Source organism: Microcaecilia unicolor, chromosome 10 (genome assembly GCF_901765095.1).
Source record: "Microcaecilia unicolor chromosome 10, aMicUni1.1, whole genome shotgun sequence".
Taxonomy (NCBI): Eukaryota; Metazoa; Chordata; class Amphibia; order Gymnophiona; family Siphonopidae; genus Microcaecilia; species Microcaecilia unicolor.
Window position 1 is genome coordinate 114,296,569 of NC_044040.1, and position 23,026 is coordinate 114,319,594.

Sequence of the window (23,026 nt, forward strand, 5' to 3'; positions counted from 1 at the left end):
CTCTCTTTCTTTCCTCTCCCAACCCTCCCCCCAGCCCTTGATCCAGTATCTTCCCCCTCTCTCTCAAACCCCTTCTCCCCTGGCTACCTGTTTTACCTATAGAGGTTGCCAGCAGTGGTACTGAGTTGCATACCCTGCCTTCAGGTTTGCCTTGGCACCTTTCCTCTGCTGCTGCATCCTGCCCATGATGAAACAGGAAGTTGTGTCAGACAGCAGAATGCATCAGAAGGAGGGTGCCAAGACAGGCCCAAGGCATGGTAGTGACTCACTACCACTGCCGACACGAGCAACAAACAGAAGAACACAAACCTTCGCACTGGTAAAGCCAAAGCACAAAGTCACAGCAAAGGAGACAAGATGGATGATGTCAAGAAACTTCCACTGGACTTGAAAAAGTTCACAGCAAAAGTTTATTAATAAAACCTGGACTCGACACGAGTCGTGTTTCGGCTACTCTGGCCTGCCTCAGGAGTCCCTGTATATTATTGCTATAGTGTTTTCTGGAAGAAGACACGATTTTCAAACAATGCTGTGAATCAACAATCTCCTTGACTTGAGAGTGCGTCATCTTGTTTTGACTACGCACTCTCAAGTCAAGGAGATTGTTGATTCACAGCTTCATTCTGCTGCACACATTGTTTGATCATGTCTTCTTCCAGAAAACACTATAGCAATAATATACAGGGACTCCCGAGGCAGGCCAGAGTGGCCAAAAACATGACTCGTGTCGATTCCAGGTTTTATTAATAAACTTTTGCTATGAACTTTTTCAAGTCCAGTGGAAGTTTCTTGACATCATCCATCTTGTCTCCTTCGCTGTAACTTTGTGCTTTGTCACTACCACTGCCAGCAACCTATAGGGGAAAAACAAGTCTTAAGGTAGTGGGGGGGGGGGGGGGGGGGGGGGACCTGAAAGAGAGCGGGAGATATTGAAGGTGAAGCATGGGTTTTGACAGCAACAGATGCCAGATCAAGGAAGGCGGGTTACAGGGAGGGGGAGATGCTGGATCACAGCACTGCTTACTGGTAGGATTTACAAGGCAATTTTTAGAGCGACGTTGCAACCCCATGATACCCTGTAGTGATACCTATGATTCCCCATCCAGGCTCTAACCAGGCCCAACCCTGTTTAACTTGTGAGATAAAATGAAATTAGGCACACTCCGGGTGGTGAATGCCTATTCCCTGAGTATCTGCTACTCCTCTCTTTTTAAAATCCAAGACAAGTCGTCAGCAGAGCCAGCCAATGAAAGAAGAGAAAGATTCATCATTATAACAAATGTCTGCTCAGGTGCTGTGTACAAAGAACATGACTGCAAATAGGTGGGAAAATGTGGGATACAAATGCAACAAATAAATAAAATAAATAAATGGTAGGATTTTTGCTATATTGCTGGAGTCATATTAAAAAATGAAAGTCTCAAAGGCAAAGCCTGTTCATACTGAAGAAAAATGAAAATGAGAGCCAGAATATGTACATGTACATTGATTTATATTTAAAAATGATGTACCCTAAATTATTAGAAGGAGTTGAATGAGAACTGATCCAACCAAGACTAATTTAGTTGGCAATATAAATTCAGTAAAAAAAATTTTTGTTAAAACAGCACACGCGCACACTATGGTGCAATATACAATGTCATCTTAACTTCCATGAACAGAATTAATATCTATTAAAATAACAATATTGGGGCACTGTTTACTAAGGTGCATTAGTGTTTTTAGCGTGCCTACACTTAGCACGCGCACTAACCATGTAGGCGCCTATAGAGATATTGTAGGCAAGTACATGGTTAACGCGCCTATAACGCTGCTTAGTAAACATGGCCCTTGGTCTTTAGTTGAAACCAAAGCAGCAAAAAAAAAAAAAAAAAAAAACCTTCCTGGTAGGTTCACTATAATTACAAATGTACACATTTTAAATGTTAGAAAAAAAATGACAAAAAAAATGATAAATTACCTCCTGTCCTGTGGCTACATCAATAGCAGTAAAAACTGTCCCAGAGGCCCTGTGAGGAGAAAGCAGCAGCAGCAGTATGTGTAAAATCTCTAAGGCAGAATACTGTAAATGTTTCACATCAAATTGTTTACTAAGGTGCACTAGTGTTTTTAGCGCATGCTAAATGCTAAAAACACCCATATATTCCTATAGGTGTCTCTAGCGTTTAGCTTGCACTAAAAATGCTAGCGCACTTATAGTGTGGCTTAGTAAACAGGGCCCTCAGTGTATTAAATCAATCCATAGAAAAACTACCTGGAACAGTCCCTGCCTATCACTGTTTTTCCAATAAGAACCAATACAAATGTTGTTCAGGAAGATCACTCATGAAAAAAAAAAAAAAAAATTCACAGCCAACACAGTACACTCAAATATCTTAGATGTCCTTTTACTAAAGCGTGCTAACAGATTTAGGTTTCGCTAAATGCTAAAAAGCCCATTTTATACTAATGGGCTTCTTAGCAATTAGAACGTCCTAAATCCACTAGCGCACCTTAATAAAAGAACACCTTAAAGATTTATCTTTTTCCCAGTAATTATTTTGGAATCCCCATTACTAAACTGAAGTTTTACACTGCCTAAGTTGTGCATTTAATTTTCCATTATTTTTTAATTTACCTTCTTTTTGTTTAAACACACATATGCTTTATTTTCTGGGTCTCTAAATAACTGTAATACACATTAAAGTTAAATAAGAGTCTTAAAGTTTACATATATTTTGAACAGCACATCATATATGGTGGCACAGGTGAACATGCAAGAGACCACAAAGGGAAAAGCAAACAGCTGGGCTCTTTTTAAACCAGCAACCAAAGTGATTTTAGATATCCCTTGAGTAAAGGTGTGGTAGCCATGTTAGTCCACTTTTAAAGGTAATAAATAGAAACAAATCAAAACATAGAAAAAAATAAGATGATACCTTATTATTGGACTAACTTTATACATCTTTTGATTAGCTTTCGAAGGTAACCCCTCTTCTTCATATCGGAAATAAGCAAATGTTGACAAATATCAGAATATAAACAGAAACACAGAGGCATTCCAATTACAGTCTTACAGGAAAAGGGAGGGGAAGGTTAGGTGAGAAACAAAGAGAGCTGGGTGGATGAGAGACAGAAAGAAATGTATGGCAGATAAGAGAGTGACAAAGTAGTAGAATCGTATGGTTTCTAGTGGGATAGAAAGCACAGATCTTTGTTAAGCCCTGTCTGATGGGTGTCAACACATTTAATCATTTTGACTTCAAAGGTCTTACGTTCCTGGATTGTCTTAAAAGTTTCCTTTTAGTGTTCTTACCACAAGATCATTGATGCAATGTTCTGGTTTTGTAAAGTGCTGTGGCATCCTGGTTGGCACTAGAGTGTTTAATATTGTGTCTGTGTAAATTGCATTTGGCTTGTTTCTCCAATTTAGCACCCTTCTTCACACTTTTTACATTGAATGATATAAACATAACTACTACTACTACTTAACATTTCTAAAGCGCTACTAGGGTTACGCAGCGCTGTACAATTTAACATGGAAGGACAGTCCCTGCTCAAGGAGCTTACAATCTAAAAGACAGGTGTACAATCTAAAGACAAGTGTACAATCTAAAAGACAAGTGTAGAGTCAATCTGATAGGGCATACTAAATTTTTCGAAAGGTTAGGTGCCGAAGGCAGCATTGAAGAAGTGAGTTTTAAGCAGAGATTTGAAGATGGGTAGGGAGGGGGCTTGGCGTAGGGGTTGAGGAAGATTGTTCCAGGCATAGGGTGAGGCAAGGCAGAATGAGCGGAGTCTGGAGTTGGCAGTGGTGGAGAAGGGTACTGAAAGGAGGGATTTGTCCTGTGAGCGGAGGTTACGGCGGGAACATAGGGGGAGATGAGGATAGAGAGGTAGTGAGGAGCTGCAGACCGGGTGCATTTGTAGGTAAGGAGTAGAAGCTTGAATTGGATGCGGTATCTGATTGGAAGCCAGTGAAGTGACTTGAGGAGAGGGGTGATATGAGTATAACGGTTCTGGCGGAATATAAGACGTGCGGCAGCGTTCTGAACGGATTGAAGGGGGGATAGATGGCTAAGTGGGAGGCCGGTTAGGAGTAAGTTGCAGTAGTCAAGGCGAGAGGTAATGAGGGCATGGACGAGAGTTCGTGTGGTGTGCTCAGAGAGGAAAGGGCGAATTTTGCTGATGTTGAAGAAGAAGAAGCGACAGGTCTTGGCAGTCTGTTGGATATGAGCAGAGGAGAGGGAGGAGTCGAAGATGACTCCGAGGTTGCAGGCAGATGGGACGGGGAGGATGAGGGTGCTATCAACTGAGATAGAGAGTGGAGGAAGAGGAGAAGTGGGTTTAGGTGGAAAGACGAGGAGCTCGGTTTTGGACATGTTCAGCTTCAGGTGGCGGTTGGACATCCAGGCAGCTATGTCGGATAAGCAGGCCGATACCTTGGCCTGGGTCTCGGCGGTGATGTCTGGTGTGGAGAGATATAGCTGGGTGTCATCAGCATAAAGATGATACTGAAAACCATGAGATGAGATCAGTGAGCCTAGGGAAGAGGTGTAGATTGAGAAGAGAAGGGGTCCAAGGACAGATCCCTGGGGAACTCCAACAGATAGTGGGATGGGAGTGGAGGAAGATCCATGAGAGTGTACCCTGAAGGTGTGGTGGGAGAGATAAGAGGAGAACCAGGAGAGGACAGAGCCTTGGAACCCAAAAGAGGACAGTGTGGCAAGAAGTAAATCATGATTGACAGTGTCAAACGCAGCGGATAGATCGAGGAGGATGAGGATGGAATAGTGGCCTCTGGATTTGGCGAGGAGCAGGTCGTTGTAGACTTTAGAGAGTGCTGTTTCTGTCGAGTGAAGAGGGCGAAAACCGGATTGAAGTGGATCGAGGATGGCATGAGAGGAGAGAAAATCAAGGCAGCGACTGTGAACGGCGCGCTCAAGTATTTTGGAGAGGAAGGGTAGGAGAGAGATGGGGCGGTAGTTGGAGGGGCAGGTAGGGTCAAGTGATTTTTTTTAGGAGAGGTGTGACTACGGCATGCTTGAAGGTGTCAGGGACAGCTGCAGTGGAAAGAGAAAGGTTAAGGATGCGACAGATGGAGGGGGTGACAGTATGGGAGATGGTGTTAAGTAGGTTGATAGGGATGGGATCGGAGGAACAGGTGGTGCATTTCGAGGAGGAAAGAAGGCGAGAGGTTTCATCCTCGGTGATCTCAGGAAAGGAGGAGAAAGAGGCCATGGTTGGTTGGTTGTTGGATGGGGCTTGGTAGTGAACTCAAGGTTGATCTTTTGCACCTTGTCGCGGAAGTAGTCAGTCAGTGATTGAGGAGAGAGTGAAGGGGGAGTGGGAGCGGGGGGCACTTTGAGGAGGGAGTTAAGGGTGGTGAAGAGACGAGGAGGGTTGGAGCTGAGAGAATTGGTCAATTGGGTGTAATAGTCCTGTTTTGCAAGGAATAGGGAGGAATGGAAGGAGGATAGCACGAATTTGTAGTGAAGGAAGTCTGAATGGGTACGAGATTTCCTCCAGAGGCGTTCAGCGGATCGGGTGCAGGAGCGAAGGTAATGGATGCAAGGGGTCAGCCAAGGCTGGGGATTAGTACGCTTTGTGGGACGGGAGGTGGATGGGGCGAGGGTGTCCAAAGCAGAGGAGAGAGCGGCATTGTAAGCGGAAACCGCTTTGTCTACAGTCTCGGGGGACATGATGGAGGGGAGGAGATTAGAGATACTAGAGGCTAAAGTGGGGGGGGGGTCAATAGCCTGGAGATTCCTGGAGGTGGTGGTTAAAGTTGGACGGGCAGAGGGGGGGGGGGTGAAGAAGTGTAAATGTGATCAGGTGATGATCGGAGAGAGATAGAGCAGAAACGTGGAAACTGGAGGGTGAGCCGGAGGAGGAGGAGGACGAGGTCGAGACAATGGCCGTCAAGGTGAGTAGGGGTGGTGGAGCACAGCTGGAGGTTGAAGGAGGATGTTAGGGTGAGGAACTTAGAAGCGTTAGGGTCGGATGGGTCATCAGCGTGTATGTTAAAGTCTCCGAGAATGACGGACGGAGATGAGGGTTCAAGAAAGACGAAAAGCAAAGCATCAAAGTCGGTGAGGAAGGAAGAGAAGGATTTATCAGGGGGGCGGTAGATGACTGCGACTCTGAGTGGCAGCGGGTAGAATAGCCGGATGGAGTGGGCTTCAAAGGATGAGAAGCAGTGAGACTACGGTAGGGGGAGGGGTTGGAAACTACAGGAGGGCGAGAGTAGTAGCCCAACACCTCCACCGCGGCCAACTGGGCGGGGAGTGTGGGAGAAGAGATAACCTCCATGGCAGAGGGCCGCAACTGAGGCCGAGTCTTCCGGGGAGATCCAGGTTTCGGTTAGGGCGAGCAGTTGAAGTGAGTGAGAGATGAAGAGATCGTGGGTGAAGGGCAGTTTGTTGCAGACTGAGTGGGCATTCCACAAGGCATATGAGAAGGGGAGGGAAGAGGGGGGGGAGGAGGGGAATAGAGACAAGATTGGAGACATCCCAGAATCGTTCGCATAGATAGGACGGGGACAGGTGAGGGGGGCCTGGATTAGGGTTAATGTCTCCCACAGATAGCAGGAGGAGGAGCAAGAGAATGCGGAGGAGGGTGGGGGAGGTCAGGCGGCGAAGGCGACGAAGACGGGGTGAACTTAGGAGGAATGGGGATGGGTTAATGGCAGGAAGGAAGTGTTGAAGGTTAAGAGCTAGGAAGGAGGAGGGGGACAAGAGGGATGGTGAGGTGGTGGGGGATGAGGGTGAATAGGGTATTGCCGTGGCGGGCAGGGCAGCGAGTTCTAGTGGTAGACAGTGGGAGTGGGGGGGAAAGAAGATTAGGAAGGGACAGGGCAAGGAAGAGAACGTGGACAGGGGCCATAAGTAGTGGCTGAGGTGTAACAGGTGACTATATAGTGACTGAGGTGTTAAGCAGTTAACAGGTGTTAACAGGTGACTATGTAGTGACTGAGGTGACTGAGGTGTTAATCAGATAGACAGAGCTGGAAAGCTGGGTTTGGACTGGCGAGTAGGTAAGTCAATGGCTGACAAGCTAGCAGGCAGGTAGGTAAGTCAATGGCTGAGAGGCTCGCAAGCAGGCAGGCACGTTACTCGGTGTGTTAACAGGCAGGCAGGTAGCAGCTGGAACGAGCGGTCAGGAACAAGCTGGGATAGACGGATAGGAGCAAGCTGGAACAAGCCGGGATAAGCTGGAACAAGCCGGGGCAGGCAGGAACAGATGGACTGTGACGAGCTGGACCAGAAGACGACAGAACAACAGGATGCATTGAGATGGATGGATTGGAACACGCTGGAACAGACGAACTGGCACAAGCTAGGTCATGCAGGAACGGATGGACTGGAACAAGTTGGAACAGTCGGGCTGGAATGGACGGACTGGAACAAGTTGTAGCAGGCTGGAACAAGCTGGGTAGGCTGGGATGGACGGACTGGAACAAGCTGGAGCAGGCTGGAACAACGAGTTGGAACATGCTGGGGAAGGCTGAAGCAGATGAACTGGAACAAGTAGGAATAGACGGACTGGAGCAGGCTGGAACACACTGGAGCCGGTGGAAGTTTTTTCGATTTCCAGACCTTGAGAGACAGCAATTTGGCTCTGCATCTGAGGTCTGCCGGGTTCTCCATTGACTGGGTTGTCATGTAGGTTTCAGTCGTCTCCGCAATTCCTTGCAGGCTTCTTTCGTTCAACGGCGGTGTGGGCGAGACAGGCAACCTCGGCCTGCCACGTGTATCGCTATCCTGTGCAGTGTCTATCTCTACACCCGATATTGGTACTGGAATCTGTTTTTCTCCGTCTTTCTGGCCAGTTCCCTTTCTAACTCAGCAGTTCCTGCGAGGTTCCGTGGGTCTGGAACTGGTGGAGAGTTCACTCACTCAATCTGGTACTCCCCAGCAGCGGTATTCTGTCCTGATCCTGGTCCTGGCGACACAGGTTACCCGTGCGGGGAGGTCGCTCCCGCGTGGGTCCTCACCACGGTCAGCGTTGAACTGGGAGGTTGTGTCCAGGTGGGTCTCCAGGTATTCCCGAACTGCCTGGGAGGCCTGCAATCCAGCGTCCCGGCGTATGTTCGAGTGTGCGGCTCCTCTCTCCTCCTCTACTCGATCCACACGGTTGGGGTCGGGTCTTCTTTCGTTTCGCGCCTCCCGGGCGCTACGAGGTTTCAGTGATCTCTTCGGTGCACCGGATTTGGATTGCTGGAGCGCAGCCTCGCGGCAAACCTCTTGGCGGTCTCCCGGTAAGACCGTCAGTTAGTGATGTTGGTCGGCTTCGGCGGCTGGATTTCAGACCGGTCGGGGACGAGTCAAGGCTACGAGTAACATAGTAGATGACCACATTGGAGAATGTTTTTCCCATGTGAGTGACTGTAGGATCCTGTGAAATATGTTGGCATAGTTTGCAGCTGGGAATATTGCAGGGGCATGTGCCATACTTTTCTTTTTGAGCTTCTAGTGAGAGTTTGCTTTTCACTCATTTCTGTTTCAAATTAGGTAGCTGTCGGAAGGCCAGCACTGGTGGGGTTGGGTATATCTCTTTTAGTACTTCATCCTCCAGGAGTAGTGGCTGTAGATCTTTTATGATTCTTCTCAATTTTTTAGCTCTGAATGTATGTTACTATATAAGAGGGATTCTCTTTGTGGCTTTCTTCTCTTTGTATTGCAGTAGGTTTTCTCTAGGTATTTTAAGGGAAGCAGCAATATTCTTGGAGATTATTTGGGGGTTGTAGCCTTTTTGTTTGAAGGAATCAGTGAGGAGTTTGAGGTGTTCATCTGTATCTCTTGGGTCAGAGCAGATACGGTGGTATCATGAGGCTTGGCTGTGTATAATGGATTTTTCTACACAGTATGTGAAGGGAGGACACGAATTGTAGAGATAGCTGCATCTGCCTGTAGGTTTCTTGTATATCGATGTTTGTATGTAGCCAGTGCTGCTGGAAACTGTGGTGTCTAGAAAGCTGACTTTTTCTGAGGAGTGGTCAATTTTCAATTTTATTGTAGAATGGCATATATTGAAGGAACTGTAAAATTGTTTGAGAGGCGTATGTGTTAGGCGGTGAGAGTCTGCTAGGTACGGATGGGGAGAGGGATCTTGGGGTGATAGTATCTGAGGATCTGAAGGCGATGAAACAGTGTGACAAGGCGGTGGCTGTAGCCAGAAGGTTACTAGGCTGTATAGAGAGAGGTGTGACCAGCAGAAGAAAAGAGGTGTTGATGCCCCTGTACAAGTCGTTGGTGAGGCCCCATCTGGAGTATTGTGTTCAGTTTTGGAGGCCGTATCTTGCTAAGGATGTAAAAAGAATTGAAGCGGTGCAAAGAAAAGCTACGAGGATGGTATGGGATTTGCGATACAAGACGTATGAGGAGAGACTTGCAGACCTGAACATGTATACCCTGGAGGAAAGGAGAAACAGGGGTGATATGATACAGACGTTCAAATATTTGAAAGGTATTAATCCGCAAACAAACCTTTTCCAGAGATGGGAAGGCGGTAGAACGAGAGGGCATGAAATGAGATTGAAGGGGGGCAGACTCAAGAAGAATGTCAGGAAGTATTTTTTCACGGAGAGGGTGGTGGATACTTGGAATGCCCTCCCGCGGGAGGTGGTGGAGATGAAAACGGTAATGGAATTCAAACATGCATGGGATAAACATAAAGGAATCCTGTGCAGAAGGAATGGATCCTCAGGAGCTTAGCCTAGAATGGGTGGCAGAACTGGTGGTTGGGAGGCGGGGCTAGTGCTGGGCAGACTTATACGGTCTGTGCCGGGGCTGGTGGTAGGGAGGCGGGACTAGTGCTGGGCAGACTTATACGGTCTATGCCGGGGCTGGTGGTTGGGCGGCGGGGATAGTGCTGGGCAGACTTATATGGTCTGTGCCAGAGCCGGTGGTGGGAGGCGGGGATAGTGCTGGGCAGACTTATAGAGTCTGTGCCAGAGCTGGTGGTGGGAGGCGGGACTGGTAGTTGGGAGGCGGGGTTGGTGGTTGGGAGGCGGGGATAGAGGTGGCCAGACTTATACGGTCTGTGCACTGAAGAGGACAGTACAAATAAAAAAGTAGCACATATGAATTTATCTTCTTGGGCAGACTGGATGGACCGTGCAGGTCTTTTTCTGCCGTCATCTACTATGTTTACTATCCACCTTATGATTGAAAGAGAAAAACGCCTAGATTTCGACCCAAATCGGGAGATAGACGTTTATCTCACAAAAACGAATAAATCGGTATAATGGAAAGCCGATTTTGGACGTTTTCAACTGCACTCCATCGCGGAAGCGTACAAAGTTGACGGGGGCGTGTCGGAGGCGTGGCGAAGGTGGAACTGGGGCGTGGTTATCGGCCGAGGAGAGATGGGCGCCTTTCGCCGATAATGGAAAAAAAGAATGCATTTGTAGCTAGAATTTAGAGCACTTTTCCTGGACCCTGTTTTTTCACGAATAAGGCCCCAAAAAGTGCCCTAAATGACCAGATTACCACCAGAGGGAATCGGGGATGACCTCCCCTGACTCCCCCAGTGGTCACTAACCCCCTCCCACCACAAAACATGATGTTTCACAACTTTTTATTTTCACCCTCAAATGTCATACCCACCTCCCTGGCAGCAGTATGCAGGTCCCTGGAGCAGTTGTTAGGGGGTGCAGTGGACTTCAGGCAGGTGGACCCAGGCCCATCCCCCCCTACCTGTTACAATTGTGCTGCTTAATGCTTAGTCGTCCAACCCTCCCCCCCAAACCCACTGTACCCACATGTAGGTGCCCCCCTTCACCCCTTAGGGCTATAGTAATGGTGTAGACTTGTGGGCAGTGGGTTTTGAGGGGGATTTGGGGGGCTCAACACACAAGGGAAGGGTGCTAAGCACCTGGGAGCTCTTTTACCTTTTTTTTTCGTTTTTGTAGAAGTGCCCCCTAGGGTGCCCGGTTGGTGTCCTGGCATGTGAGGGGGACCAGTGCACTACGAATCCTGGCCCCTCCCACGAACAAATGCCTTGGATTTATTCGTTTTTGAGCTGGGCGCTTTCATTTTCCATTATCACTGAAAAACAAAAACGCCCAGCTCACAAATTGTCGAATAAAACATGAACGTCTATTTTTTTTTTTTAGAAAATACGGTTCGGTCCGCCCCTTCACAGACCCGTTCTCGGAGATAAACGCCCATGGAGATAGACGTTTTCGTTCAATTATGCCCCTCCATGTTTTCTCCCTCAGTCCAAATCATGAAAATGTCATTAACATACTGGTAGTATTTTAAGAGTTTACTTCAATATGTATTTAAAACCTTCTCTTCCAGTTCTGCCATGAAGAGATTAACATATTTGGATGCCATTCTGGTGCCCATGATTTGCAGATAGACATCATTGTTAAAATGGAAATAGTTGAGAGAATGAATTTGATTAATTTTGTAATGGTTTCCGGTGTGTATTGGTGGTCTAGGGTGGATGTTTTTAGGAACGTAACACATGCAGCTATGCAATCTGCATGGGGAATGTTGCTAAATAGTGCTGCTACATCCATTGTGACCAGAAGAGTATCTGGTGGTAACTGCTTGATGGTTTTCAGCTTGTTTAGAAAGTTTGTGGTGTCTTGTATGAAGCTGTTTGTCTTGTGCACAAAAGGTTTAAGAATCCCCTCTATAAGTCCAGATATTTCCTCTGTTAAGTGTGCCAATGCCAGATATAATTGATCTGCCAGTGTTTCGAGGTTTATGGATTTTAGGTAGCATGTAGAATGTGCCCACAGAAGGATGGTTACGAATGAGTTTTTTTTAGAAACGGCTTTGGAAGTCTGCCTGTAAAGCTTCAAAGTAGAGAGCTGCATGGGAATGGGGTTCCCGCGGGGGTGGAAGCAGCTCTGCGGGGTTCCCGCGGGGACGGAAGCAGTTCTTAGGGGTTCCCGCAGGGACGGAAGCAGTTCTTAGGGGTTCCCGCGGGGACGGAAGCAGTTCTTTGGGGTTCCCGTGGGGATGGAGGCAGTTCCTGCGGGGTTCCCACAGGGATAGAGGCAGTTCCTGCGGGGTTCCCGTGGAAGTGTAAGCTGCATCTGCGCCAGCCTCTCATCTACCGAGTACCAAGTTCTTTGAGTGCTGTCTCCTCCTCCTCCTCCTTGCTTTAACAGCACAAATGTGGAAAGTCTTCCATTAAGGAGGTGGTAGAGACACAAATGATGGCAGAATTCAAAAAGGTGTGGGATTAACACAGAGGATCTCTAATTAGAAAATATAAGTTATAAAAAGCCTAACCTTAAATGGCTGCATGTGTGTGGATGTGTCAAGTGATGCTTAGGGATGGTGACTCTGGCTGTGATGAACTAGGGCTGATACCAGGCAGACTTGTATGGTCTGTGTCTCATACATAGCAATCTGGTTTAGGATGGGCTGGAAAGGGCTTAGACAGCAACTTCAGTGGCTGGAACATGATGATAGTGCTGGACAGATTTTTGCAGTCTGTGTCCCACAAATGAGAAGACGAATGGACTGGAGTGGGTTTCATCGGCAACTCCAGCAGTTGGAACATAAGGATAGGGCCGGATAGACTTCTATGGTCTATGTCCAAAGAAACACAATAATCAAGTATATAATATCACACTCGTTGATTTAATCATGAATTGATAATGAGTGTTCAGGTCTTTATTTGCCATCACTTACTTTGTTACAATTAATTCTCTTTGCTCCCAGGCTGATGCGCAGACCTCAGCTCTGACACAGGCATGAGCATCAGATGTCACCTGACCTACTGGCATGTGCATGTGGCGACCTCTCAGCACAGAGTGCCAGTAAATCAGAGACAAATCTTACATGTGCACACCAGAGTGTTCCAAGTTTCAACTTCCATTCCTTCGTTGCCTACAGTGCTGTGGCTCAAATCCAGAGAGACTGAGGGAGCTGACCTAAATTTTGTTTTATGTACCATTAAATTCTACGGGGATGGGTGGGGATGGGTTAAATTCTTGCGGGGATGGGTAAGATTCCTGCAGGGATGGGTAAGATTTCTGTCCCCGTGCAACTCTCTACTTCAAAGGGAATTGCTAGAAACAGGGCATAAAGTGGATTGAAAATGTTGAGAGACAAAAGGGGCTGCGGTTGACTGGAGAGGAAGCAAGAGTGTATAGAGACATGGACTAGTGTTCAAGGCTGACACAAGAATTCCATATGGTTTTTTGTTTGCTTTGTTTTTGAGCCATGGTTGAAATGTAATCTCCATAAAGGGGGCATATAAAAGAGTGTCAGACCTACGAAGAGCCCATTTTTCAATTTCAGCTAAATGCACAAAGGACTTCATCAAGTCTCAGATCCTAATATTACCTTAGCCATAACATCCCTAGAGAACAAAATACCTGAGGGGACACAAACACACACATCCAAAGAAAGAACAGTTAAAAAAAAAAAAAAAAGTATTTCATTCGGATCTCCTCCACTACGGCGAAGAAAGTAAATTTTTACCCATTCTGCATCTACATTTGGGGAGATACTTTGAACCACAAATTTTAAATTCTCACACAGAACAAAACCTCCCTGCCTTTATAAGTACATAAGTACATAAGTAGTGCCATACTGGGAAAGACCAAAGGTCCATCTAGCCCAGCATCTGTCACCGCCAGTGGCCAATCCAGGTCAAGGGCACCTGGCACGCTCCCCAAACGTAAAAACATTCCAGACAAGTTATACCTAAAATGCGGAATTTTTCCAAGTCCATTTAATAGCGGTCTATGGACTTGTCCTTTAGGAATCTATCTAACCCCTTTTTAAACTCCGTCAAGCTAACCGCCCGTACCACGTTCTCCGGCAACGAATTCCAGAGTCTAATTACACGTTGGGTGAAGAAAATTTTCTCCGATTCGTTTTAAATTTACCACACTGTAGCTTCAACTCATGCCCTCTAGTCCTAGTATTTTTGGATAGCGTGAACAGTCGCTTCACATCCACCCGATCCATTCCACTCATTATTTTATACACTTCTATCATATCTCCCCTCAGCCGTCTCTTCTCCAAGCTGAAAAGCCCTAGCCTTCTCAGCCTCTCTTAATAGGAAAGTCGTCCCATCCCCACTATCATTTTCGTCGCCCTTCGCTGTACCTTTTCCAATTCTACTATATCTTTTTTGAGATACGGAGACCAGTACTGAACACAATACTCCAGGTGCGGTCGCACCATGGAGCGATACACCGGCATTATAACATCCGCACACCTGGACTCCATACCCTTCCTAATAACACCCAACATTCTATTCGCTTTCCTAGCCGCAGCAGCACACTGAGCAGAAGGTTTCAGCGTATCATCGACGACGACACCCGGATCCCTTTCTTGATCCGTAACTCCTAACGCGGAACCTTGCAAGACGTTAGCTATAATTCGGGTTCCTCTTACCCACATGCATCACTTTGCACTTGTCAACATTGAACTTCATCTGCCACTTGCACGCCCATTCTCCCAGTCTCGCAAGGTCCTCCTGTAATCGTTCACATTCCTCCTGCGACTTGACGACCCTGAATAATTTTGTGTCATCGGCGAATTTAATTACCTCACTAGTTATTCCCATCTCTAGGTCATTTATAATACATTAAAAAGCAACGGACCCAGCACAGACCCCTGCGGGACCCCACTAACTACCCTCCTCCACTGAGAATACTGGCCACGCAATCCTACTCTCTGCTTCCTATCGTTTCAACCAGTTCTCTACTCCATAATAATACCCTACCTCCGATTCCATGACTCTGCAATTTTCTTCAGGAGTCTTTCGTGCGGCACTTTGTCAAACGCCTTCTGAAAATCCAGATATACAATATCAACCGGTCCCCATTGTCCACATGTTTGCTTACCCCCTCACAAAAATGCATTAGATTGGTGAGGCAAGACTTCCCTTCACTAAATCCGTGCTGACTTTGTCTCATCAGTTCCATGTTTTTGTATATGCTCTGCAATTTATTCTTAATAATAGCCTCCACCATCTTGCCCGGCACCGACGTCAGACTCACCGGTCTATAATTTCCCGGATCTCCTCTGGAACCCTTCTTAAAATCGGAGTATAACATTGGCTACCTCCAGTCTTCCGGTACTACACTCGATTTTTAGGGACAGATTGCATATTTCTAACAGTAGCTCCGCAAGTTCATTTTTAGTTCTATTAATACTCTGGGATGAATACATCAGGTCCCGGTGATTTACTACTCTTCAGCTTGCTGAACTGACCCATTACATCCTCCAAGGTTACAGAGAATTTGTTTAGTTTCTCCGACTCCCCCGCTTCAAATATTCTTTCCGGCACCGGTGTCCCCCCCAAATCCTCCTCGGTGAAGACCCGAAGCAAAGAATTCATTTAATTTCTCCGCTACGGCTTTGTCCTCCTTGATCGCCCCTTTAACACCATTTTCGTCCAGCGGCCCCCAACCGACTCTTTGGCCGGTTTCCTGCTTTTAATGTATCTAAAAAAATTTTTACTATGTATTTTTGCTTCCAACGCTAATTTCTTCTCAAAGTCCTTTTTTGCCCTCCTTATCTCCGCTTTGCATTTGGCTTGGCATTCCTTATGATCTATCCTGTTACTTTCAGTTGGTTCTCTTCTCCACTTTCTGAAGGATTGTTTTTTGGCTCTAATGATTTCCTTTATCTTACTGTTTAGCCACGCCGGCTGACGTTTAGTCTTTTTCCCTTTTTTCTAATACGTGGAATATATTTGTCCTGAACCTCCAGGATGGTGTTTTTAAACAGCATCCATGCCTGATGCAAGTTTTTTACTCTGCGAGCTGCTCCTTTCAGTCTTTTTTTCACCATTTTTCTCATTTTGTCGTAATCACCTTTTCTATAGTTAAACGCTAGCGTACTTGATTTCCTAGTTTCACTTCCTTCAATGCCAATATCAAAATCGATCATATTATGATCACTGTTATCAAGCGGCCCTCGTACGTTACCCCCTGCACTAGTCATGAGCACCACTAAGGACTAAGTCTAGTATTTTTCCTTCTCTTGTCGGCTCCTGAACTAGCTGTTCCATGAAGCTGTCCTTGATTTCATTCAAGAAATCTTATGTCCCTTGCGTGTACAGATGTTACATTAACCCAGTCCTATATGCGGGTAATTGAAATCCCCCATTATTATGTGTTGCCCAGTTTGTTTGCGTCCCTGATTTCCTTTAACATTTCCGCATCCGTCTGTTCGTTCTGGCCAGGCGGACGGTAGTACACTCCTATCACTATCCTTTTCCCCTTTGCACATGGAATTTCAATCCACAGTGATTCCAAGGAGTGTTTTGTTTCCTGCAGAATTTTCAATCTATTTGGATTCAAGGCTCTCGTTAATATACAATGCTACCCCTCCACCAATCCGATTCACCCTATCACTACGATATAATTTGTACCCCGGTATGACAGTGTCCCACTGGTTATCCTCCTTCCACCAGGTCTCAGAGATGCCTATTATATCTAATTTTTCATTTAGTGCAATATATTCCAACTCCCCCATCTTATTTCTTAGGCTCCTGGCATTCGCATATAGACATTTCAAACTATGTTTGTTGTTCCTAAGTACATCATGCTTAGTACTTGACAGTATTAATTGGCAATCTTTTGTCTGATTTTTATTGTTATTTAAAGGATACCCGATCTACTACAATCTCTTTTGCAACCTCACTATCAGGATACTCTATCTTCCCTGTTATGGTGATATTCTTTGAAAGATACTTATCCCGAACCATGCTCTTTTGAGCGACTGTCGGCCTTCCCCCCATTTCTAGTTTAAAAGCTGCTCTATCTCCTTCTTAAACGCCGATACCAGCAGCCTGGTCCCACTCTGGTTAAGATGGAGCCCATCCTTTCGGAATAGGCTCCCCCTTCCCCAGAATGTTGCCCAGTTCCTAACAAATCTAAAGCCCTCCTCCCTGCACCATCGTCTCATCCACGCATTGAGACTCTGGAGCTCTGCCTGTCTCTTGGGCCCTGCGCGTGGCACAGGTAGATTTCAGAAAATGCTACCCTGGAGGATCTGGATTTCAGCTTTCTACCTAAGAGCCTAAATTTTGCTTCCAGAACCTCTCTCCCACATTTTCCTATGTCATTAGTACCCACATGTACCAAGACAGCCGTCTCCTCCCCAGCACTATATAAAATCCTATCAAATCCTATCAAATCCTAACAAACGAACAGGAAGAACCTCCACATAGAAAGTCCAATCAAATAAGAGTAGAGGGTGGTCAATGGACACTCCAACACAGGGACTGGTGCTTAAAAGTTGCTTTATTGAGTGCTAATATAACAGGACCTGACACAGTCTGTGTTTTGGCGTAATAAAACATCTGCCTCAGGTGCCATAATATATTTGAACGGATAAAGATAAAACTGTCCAAAAGGCACCATCCGAAACTAAATACAAACATCCAGCAAAACCGGAAGTCGTCAGCTGACAATAAAGCAACTTTTAAGCACCAGTCCCTGTGTTGGGAGTGTCCACTGACCACTCTCTACTCTTATTTGATTAAAATGTATGTACCATAGTAATAGAGTAAGAAAATGTAGGAAGAAGATATATTTCCTTACAAATTAAAGTACTCAAAGTCTGGCTGGAATGCCCAGTGATTAAAGTTTTGAGATGTCATATGTGGGAGAGACAGATTCAAAAGAACATCAGAACATAAGAGTAGCCATATTGGATCAGACCAATGGTCCATCTAGCCCAGTATTCTGTTTTCCAAATAGTGGCCAAGCCAGGTCACAAGTACCTGGCAGAAACCAATTAACAGCAACATTCCGTGCTACCAATCCAGGGGCAAGCAGTTGCTTCCCCATGTCTGTCTCAATAGCAAACTATGGACTTTTCCTCCAGGAATCTGTCCAAACCTTTTTTAAACCCAGACACGCTAACCGCTGTTACTACATCTGCAGCACAGAGTTTCAGAGCTTAACTATCATTGAGTGAAAAAATATGTCCTCTTATTTGTTTTAAAAGTATTTCCATGTAACTTCCTTGATGTGTCCCCCTAGTATTTGTACTTTGGAACGAGTAAAAAATTGATTACTTCTACTCTTTCTATACCACTCAGGATTTTTGTAGACCTCAATCATCTGTCTCTTTTCCAAGCTGAAGAGCCCTAACTTCTTTAGCCTTTCCTCATATGAGAAGAGTTTCATCCCTTTATCATTTTGGTCGCTCTTCTTTGAACCTTTCCTAATTCCCACTATATCTTTTTTGAGATACAGCGACCAGAACTGAACGCAATACTCAAGGTGCAGTCGTATCATGAAGCAATACAAAAGCATTATAGTATTTTTGGTCTTATTTACCATCCATAATAATACCTAGCATCCTGTTTGCTTTTTTGGCCACTGCTGCACACTGAGCAGAAGATTTCAGTGTATTATCTATAACGACAACTAGAACTTTTTCTTGAGTGCAGACCCCCAAGGTGTACCCTAGCATCAGGTAACTATGATTCGGATTGTTCTTTCCAATGTGCATCGCCCTTTGCATTCGTCCACATTAAATTTCATCTGCCATTTGGATGACAGTCTTCTAAATTTCTAAGGTCTTCCTGCAATGTTTCACAGTCCACACTGTGTTTTTAACAATTTTGAATAGTTTTGTATATCCTGCAAATTTAATCACTTCACTCGTTGTTCCAATTTCCATACCATTTATAAATATGTTAAATAGTACCAGTCCCAATAAAGATCCCTGCGGCACTCCACGTTTCACCCCCTCCATTGAGAGAATGACCATTTAACCCTACCCTCTGTTTTCTGTACAATAACCAATTCCTAATCCACACCAGAACCTTGCCTTCTATCCCATGATTCTTCAATTTTCTCAGGAGTCTCTCATGAGGAACTTTATCAAAAGCTTTCTGAAAATCAAGGTACACTATATCAACTGGCTCACCTTTATCCACACTGTTTATTCACGCCTTCAAAGAAATGAAGCAACACTGGTGAGGCAAGACTTCCCTTGGCTGAACCCATGCTGACTCTGTCCCATTAAACCAGGTTTGTCTAAGTGTTCTGTAATTTTCTCTTTATAATAGATTCCACTATTTTGCCCGACACGACGTCAGGCTTACCAGTCAATATTCAAGACCTACACAGCTCTAAAACTGTGTTTTAGCCAGGTAAATTTACGTGGTCAAATTTCCCAATAATCCAGCTGTATTTGACTGCATAAAATTGCTACCCACAAACATCATTCCAGGTATAAAGGGGCTGGGTTCAGGCTATTACATGTAGCCAGGTAATGTAATATGCAAAAGTATCTGGGTAGATTTACCTGGCTATGAATAGGAACTGTTAGCCAGATAAGTGCCACTGAATGTATGGATAAATATAAGCAGCTAATGATATGGTTATCTTTATCGCTTGATAGTTTTATATATTTCTTTCCAGGTTGTTTAGAGTACTACAAAAATGATCCACACTTATTTGAAACGGATTGGACAGACATAATCCTGCTTCTGTTAAAAGAACTGTGTTAATTCCCTTTGGCTGCATTTGGAAATTCTGTGTACTCAAAAACATGTACCTCCCACTCTGTAGTAACTGCTGAGAACTGGGGCATGACAGGTTAACAGCAAGAAGAATAGTCAAACAGCATATAACAGTGTATCTGGTTAATGTTGATTACACAGCATGTATGTATACAAGCCTTCCTTCTCTGTAAAACAGATGCAGCATGATGCAAGAATGCAAAATCTGACATTACACTAATACTCTTGATAATATTAAAATATCAAGAGAGTATGGCGCCCATATTCCTGGATACTCACCCCTGTCCAATTTTTTCATATCTGGTATATTTTTTCTTTGGATCGCCTATGCTCACTATTGTTCCTAAAATTATAAATAGCCATTAAACAGGTCAAAGACAAACAGGGTAATTCACACAAAATAGTAATAAAGCCATTTAATTATTTTAAAAATTACTGATTACCTGTTCAGTTATTCATCTTTAGTTTGTGTGTCTAACTTTATGTACTTGGAACGAATAACATATTAGTTACCACCATAAATTTTTGATAGTTTAGTTTAGTGATAGCACAGCCAACCTATCAACCAAGGAGGCAACCACTGCCACATGTGTGGGATTAATACATTTCTCAGAAAGGTGTTCACCTTTAACCTTAAAATATAGGACTGATAAGTTCATAAACATACTCAGCTGTTCTAGACCTAGTCATCAATGAGTGGATCTTGTTAGACAGACATTTTTTTTGTAAATACAGGACAATTCTCAAACTGTACATTCTTCAGCAGAGATCTCATTCAAAGGATTAGATGGAAGACCCAGGTGCTTTATGCTGCTATGTGTTCCCATTTAGTGATGAGATGCAATTCTTTACCAAATAGTACATTCATGTGGTACCAATACCACTGTGTCTATCTCTCTTATGGTTGAGCAAAGAGGTCAGCGATCTCTCCACTGCATCCCATTAGAGATGGAGAGCATGGTGACCAAACAGATTACTGACTACATGGACAAGTTCTCATTACTACATGAAACACAATCAGGATTTCGCCCTCTCCATAATATCGAAACTGTGCTATTTCCTGGCCAAATTCAAGCAGGAAATAGCTACAGGCAAAAGCATACCTCTCCTCAATTCGATTATGTCGAGCGCATTCGACATGGTAAACCACAACATACTACTAAGACTCTTAGACTACTTCAGGATTGGTGGAAATATACTCAGCTGGATCAAGGGTTTTCTAACCACCAGAACATACCAAGTGAAATAAAACTTAAACATATCACCACCTTGGAAAGCAGACTGTGGAGTACCTCAAGGATCACCACTATCACCAATACGTTTCAACATAATGATGATCCCACTGGCCACGTCCTTATCAAAGCAAGGCCTCAACCCCTTCATCTATGCAGACGATGTCACAATAGGCATTCCCTTCAGACATGATCTAACAGAAATCACCAATGAAAGCAAACTCAGTTTGAACACCATGGACTCATAGGCAAACTCTTTTCAACTGAAACTGAGCACTGAAAAAACCCACTGCCTCATCCTCTCATCTCAACACAATACGTGCAAACCCACAACCTTAATCACCCCAGACCACACCCTCCCTATCTCAGACAGTCTGAAAATACTCTGTGTTACAATCGACCACAACCTCACATTTGAGAGCCTAGTGAACTCCACCACAAAGAAAATGTTCCACTCAATGTGGAAACTTAAACGCTTAAAACCTTTCTTCCCAAGGGAAATATTTCGCAACCTTATACAATCAATGGTACTAAACCATGCGGAATCTATACGGGATGCAAAGAACAACTCACAAAGAAACTCCAGACCGCTCAAAACACAGCAACCAGGCTGATATTTGGTAAATCACGATTCAAAAGTGCCAAACCCCTCCGAGAAAAACTGCACTGGCTTCCAATCAAAGAACGTATTACCTTCAAAATCTGCACCCTGGTCCACAAAATTATCTACGGCCAAGTCCCAGGATACATGACAAACCTCATAGACCTACCAATCAGAAACATAAACAGATCATCTCGAACACACCTAAACCTCCACTACCCAAACTGCAAAGGACTTAAATACAAAGCAACCTATGCATCCAGCTTCTCCTATATAAGCACACAACTATGGAACGCATTGCCAAAAGCTGTGAAAACAACCTACGACCATCTAAGCTTCAGGAAATCACTAAAAACCAACCTATTCAAAAAGGCATACCCCACCGACCCAACATAAATACCTACACTCTGCAACACAGCAAAACCAAAGCTCGTAATGGACACTATATAACCTTTCCTCTCCTTGACCCCCATTGTACCTGAAACACATGTACCTTTATTCGACCACAATACCACCTTGTATTTGTTTCTCTACCGGACTTGGCGAATGCCTTTACGGTACTATGTAAGCCACATTGAGCCTGCAAAGAGGTGGGAAAATGTGGGATACAAATGTAACAAATAATAATAATCAGAGGGGCTCAATCTGTCTTTACATCTTTTGAACTATCTACCTTGTGATTACTTCCCATTGTGTGAGAAGAAACCTCTCCCTCCCAGAAATGTTTTTTTTCCCTTCTTGAGGTTTAGTAATTTTTATAACACAAAAACTTCAACAATACAATGGCTTTAAATGCAGTGTTTTTTTGTCTGGCTATTGTGAAGAGTAAGGGGCTGTCCTGTCCTGGGGGGGCCACTAGGTGGCGCTGTTCCCATAGGAATGGGAAGAAAGGAGGGAAATGCTTAGGTTAAGTCACAAGAGGGAGCCAGTAGGGGGATGTATAGGTGGAGGTCGCTAAGACCGGAGAGAGTCCTGGGATGGATACAGGTGCAGGCAGTTATGGGCTGGGTCCTGTTTAGCTATTAACCACTTTATACCCCACCTGAGTTGTGAAAGGAAGAGAAGAGAGCTGGTAGCTGGAGAAAGAGGATCCCCCTGGAAAGTACTGGCTGAACCCTATGGACTTATGGTGAACTGTGTGTTCAAGGAAGAAAAGCAGGCTGGGGTAAGAAGTCCCTAAAGCATTAGAGTAAGAACTGTGTGTTCTAAGGAAGGACTGTGTGTCCCACGTACTGATAAGAACTGTGTGTTCAAAGGAGGGAGGACTGTGTGTGTCACGTATTGAGAAGCAGGCTGCAAAGCCGGGGTTAGAAGTCCCCAAGTATTGAAGTTAGTACTGAGCCCAGGTATCTGTGTGGGAGGCTCAGTATGAAGATATGTGAAGTATCAAGTATTTATGCTAGAAGAAGTGTGCCCAGGGGCTGGAATAAAGAGTTGACTGAGGAATATGCTTGTTGGTGAGACCTGTCTAATTTTGCCTCTTGAGAACCAGGTCACCCTGAGCGTAAAGGGGTAGCATACTAATCTGCATATAATTTGCATATTGAGAACCAGCTCCCCCTGAGTTGAAAAGGGGCCCAGGAGCTTGAGGTTGGAGTGCTCAAGATGCTGGGAGGAGACCGGCTGGAGTCCTGCTCAGAGATCACAGGCCAGTGAGGCTGCTGCAGAGTGGGAGCAGAAGCCTCATCTTCACACTATTATAATCTACCTTTACCTACTCGCGTAGAATCAAGTACTC

At 44.9% G+C, this 23,026-nt stretch overlaps 1 protein-coding gene across 1 annotated transcript in view; it reads right to left on the minus strand.

Moving 5' to 3' along the window:
- PAK2 (p21 (RAC1) activated kinase 2) overlaps nt 1-23,026 on the minus strand; it is a 745,824-nt gene that overhangs the window by 406,314 nt on the left and 316,484 nt on the right. Inside the window, 2 exon segments of the mRNA XM_030216851.1 lie at nt 1,961-2,009; nt 19,735-19,798. Of these exon segments, the coding sequence (XP_030072711.1) occupies nt 1,961-2,009; nt 19,735-19,798 (113 nt within the window).